The 2,797-nt window shown below is 33.3% G+C and overlaps 1 protein-coding gene across 1 annotated transcript; it reads right to left on the reverse strand.

The window, feature by feature from the left end:
- Positions 1-833: 833 nt before the first annotated feature.
- LOC130612629 (GATA zinc finger domain-containing protein 14-like) lies at positions 834-2,389 on the reverse strand. Its single transcript, XM_057433972.1, has 2 exons — positions 1,331-2,389; positions 834-1,249 (listed from the first exon to the last, which is right to left on the reverse strand). The coding sequence occupies exons 1-2, from the start codon at positions 2,097-2,099 to the stop codon at positions 834-836; spliced, it is 1,185 nt and encodes a 394-aa protein (XP_057289955.1). The 5' UTR covers positions 2,100-2,389.
- Positions 2,390-2,797: the final 408 nt, after the last annotated feature.

The following is a 2,797-nucleotide window of genomic DNA, read 5'->3' on the forward strand; positions in this document are numbered from 1 at the left end:
TGAGATTTTTGTTTCTGAAAATATATTTTCATTACAGTGATGGCCATTTTATGGAAATCGGAGAGACCTGTTTCCAATGTGCTGGTGTTTTGGAAATAGTTATATCGATTTGTGAGAAAAAGATCAATACACGATGGGTTATCAGGGTTTTTAAAGCATGTGGGGCCCTTCACGAGGCACTTAAGGTTGTAGAGTTCAGCAAATTCTGTCATGCTATTTTCGTTAATTTCCGCATTAAAATCTCCTAATAGTAATATGTTGTCATAATTTGCAGACAAAACATCAAGACCGTTACCAATATTTTTTAGATGTTCAGATATAGCATTTTTGTGGTGGTTGTATGAGCAACAGAGCAGCCATTTTTTTTTTCGCAGGTTTAGTTCGACAAAAAATCCTTCAAAATTGTCCGTACTAGTACTAGTTGGATGCAACTGTTTTGATGGAATATCTTGACGTACATATAAGAGCATACCTCCACCTTTACTATTACGATCCAGACGAAAAGGCTTTGTGTAACCGTCAATTTTAAATTGAGCGGTAGGAAAAGAGCTATCAATTTTAGTTTCAGAGATTAAAAGAACATCAAGGTTTCCATCAATTGCATCAACTAGACAGTCGAATTTATTTCGTACGGAATTAATGTTAATTTGTCCAAGAATAATCCTATTTAAGTTTTGTAGACGTAAGTTTTTTAAGCAGGAAGAGAACGATATATCATTTTCTATCGTTTCTAGAGTTTTATTTATATTAAATGGTGCAATTGCATTAGGAAGAGTTGCTTCTTTTTTGTTAGATATTTTTGTGGGGATACTATTGCTCATACAAACACCAAGTCAATCCTTAGAAATAAAATTTAAAAAAGAATTAGCCAGTGTTACCGATCCATATTGGTTCAAATGTAGTTTACTTCTGTTAAGGTGACGATTCCGATCCATCTGCTGATAGTGATTTATGAATGCGATATTTCGTTCAGCACATCCTTTATATAGGTGGTCATTGAGTTCGTCACATCTAATACCTTGATCGTCATTTCTTGGAGTCAGACCAGATACGGATACGTTCATATTCGAGTTAATCAATGATGTTGCTAAATTAATTATATCGTTAGCTATAACCTCTGGTGCTACGTTTCTAGAAAGATCATTTGTGCCAACATGAAGGATGATGTTATCTGGCTTTTTCTTCATGGTTGGTTTGACGTATTCATACATGTCTTCTGTCGTAGCTCCAGGAAAGGATTTTAGTATAACTCTCTTGTTTTGGTTGTAGTCAAGGGATTTGGTCATCTTGTAACCGTTGATGCCTTTTATTATACTGTCTCCTAGTATACATGTAATTTTTTTAGTGTTAATAATGTTATTAGCGTTATTAAGTGATTGCCTTTTTGTTGGAATGTTTTCTTTATTATTATGTACAATTATGTCTTCATTATTATGTACAATTAGTTCCTCATTATTATGTATAAAGTTATTATTATTATAAGTATCACCTCTAAAACTTTCTGTTATTTCAGAGTGATCATTATTCTCATTATACAGATGTTCAAATCGATTTCGATGAACAAAGCTTTGGTTGTTATGGCGACTAACAGCTTCATTGTTGTTGCTAATGATTGTGCTTCTATTTTTATTTTTTTTATTAACTGTTTGAAATGAATTAAAATTTTCTTGCTGTAGCGATTTTGTAGAATAGTTATGCTCGACTGAGTTTTCAACTAAAATTTTTATGATTTCGTTTTTACTTTGTATTTCTTGTCGCAAAAACTGAATTTCTTCCAATAAATTTGATTCCAGTTTATCCGTTCGGTCATCCTTATGAGCAACTGAACAATTATTGACAAGTTTTGAAATTTGATTTGAGATAAGAGTGTTTATCTCACCTTTTACGTCTTCAAGGATAGAATCTCTCAGTGCGCTATATCTAGTTTTTTCATAGTGCTTATCGATAAAATCTTCTGCATTCAAAGTTGTATTGAGCTCTTTATATACACCTTTTTTAACAGTTACATTATTATGTTCAATATTCATCTCTTCATTAATATCCTCAAGCATTTTGTTAAAAATATTTTCCTCGTCCGTTTTAACGTCCGTCGCCGCCATTATTCAATACTATATCCCGTATAGTCAAAAGTATACAAAGAAAGTACCCAGGGAGTAAACTCATTTCCCGAACGATTTTTTAAATTATTTTTTCACCACTAAAACGCATGAGACTTGTAGTTTTCAAAAATGTTTTAATTTTTGATGGGACGCTGAATAAAAGAAGTTTAATCGCCGGCAAACGAAAACCCGCCATTTCCCGTAAACCTTGGACTCGGCCCGTATAGTCAAAAGTATACAAAGAAAGTACCCAGGGAGCAAACTCATTTCCAGAACGATTTTTTAATTTATTTTTTCACCACTAAAACGCATAAGACTTGTAGTTTCTAAAAATGTTTTCATTTTTGATGAGACGCTGAATAAAAGAAGTTTAATCGTCGGCAAACGAAAACCCGCGATTTCCCGTAAATCCCAGGCTTGGCCCGTATAGTCGAATGTATACAAAGAAAGTACCCTGTGAGTAAACTCATTTCCAAAACGATTTTTTAAATTATCTTTTCACCACTAAAACGCATGAGACTTGTAGTTTTCAAAAATGTTTTCATTTTTGATGAGACGCTGAATAAAAGAAGTTTAATCGCCGGCAAATGAAAACCCGCCATTTCCCGTAAAACCCAGACTCGGCCCGTATAGTCAAAAGTATACAAAGAAAGTACCCAGGGAGTAAACTCATTTCCAGAACGATTTTTTAAATTATT

The sequence above is a fragment of the Hydractinia symbiolongicarpus genome, chromosome 10 (assembly GCF_029227915.1).
Source record: "Hydractinia symbiolongicarpus strain clone_291-10 chromosome 10, HSymV2.1, whole genome shotgun sequence".
Classification (NCBI taxonomy): Eukaryota; Metazoa; Cnidaria; class Hydrozoa; order Anthoathecata; family Hydractiniidae; genus Hydractinia; species Hydractinia symbiolongicarpus.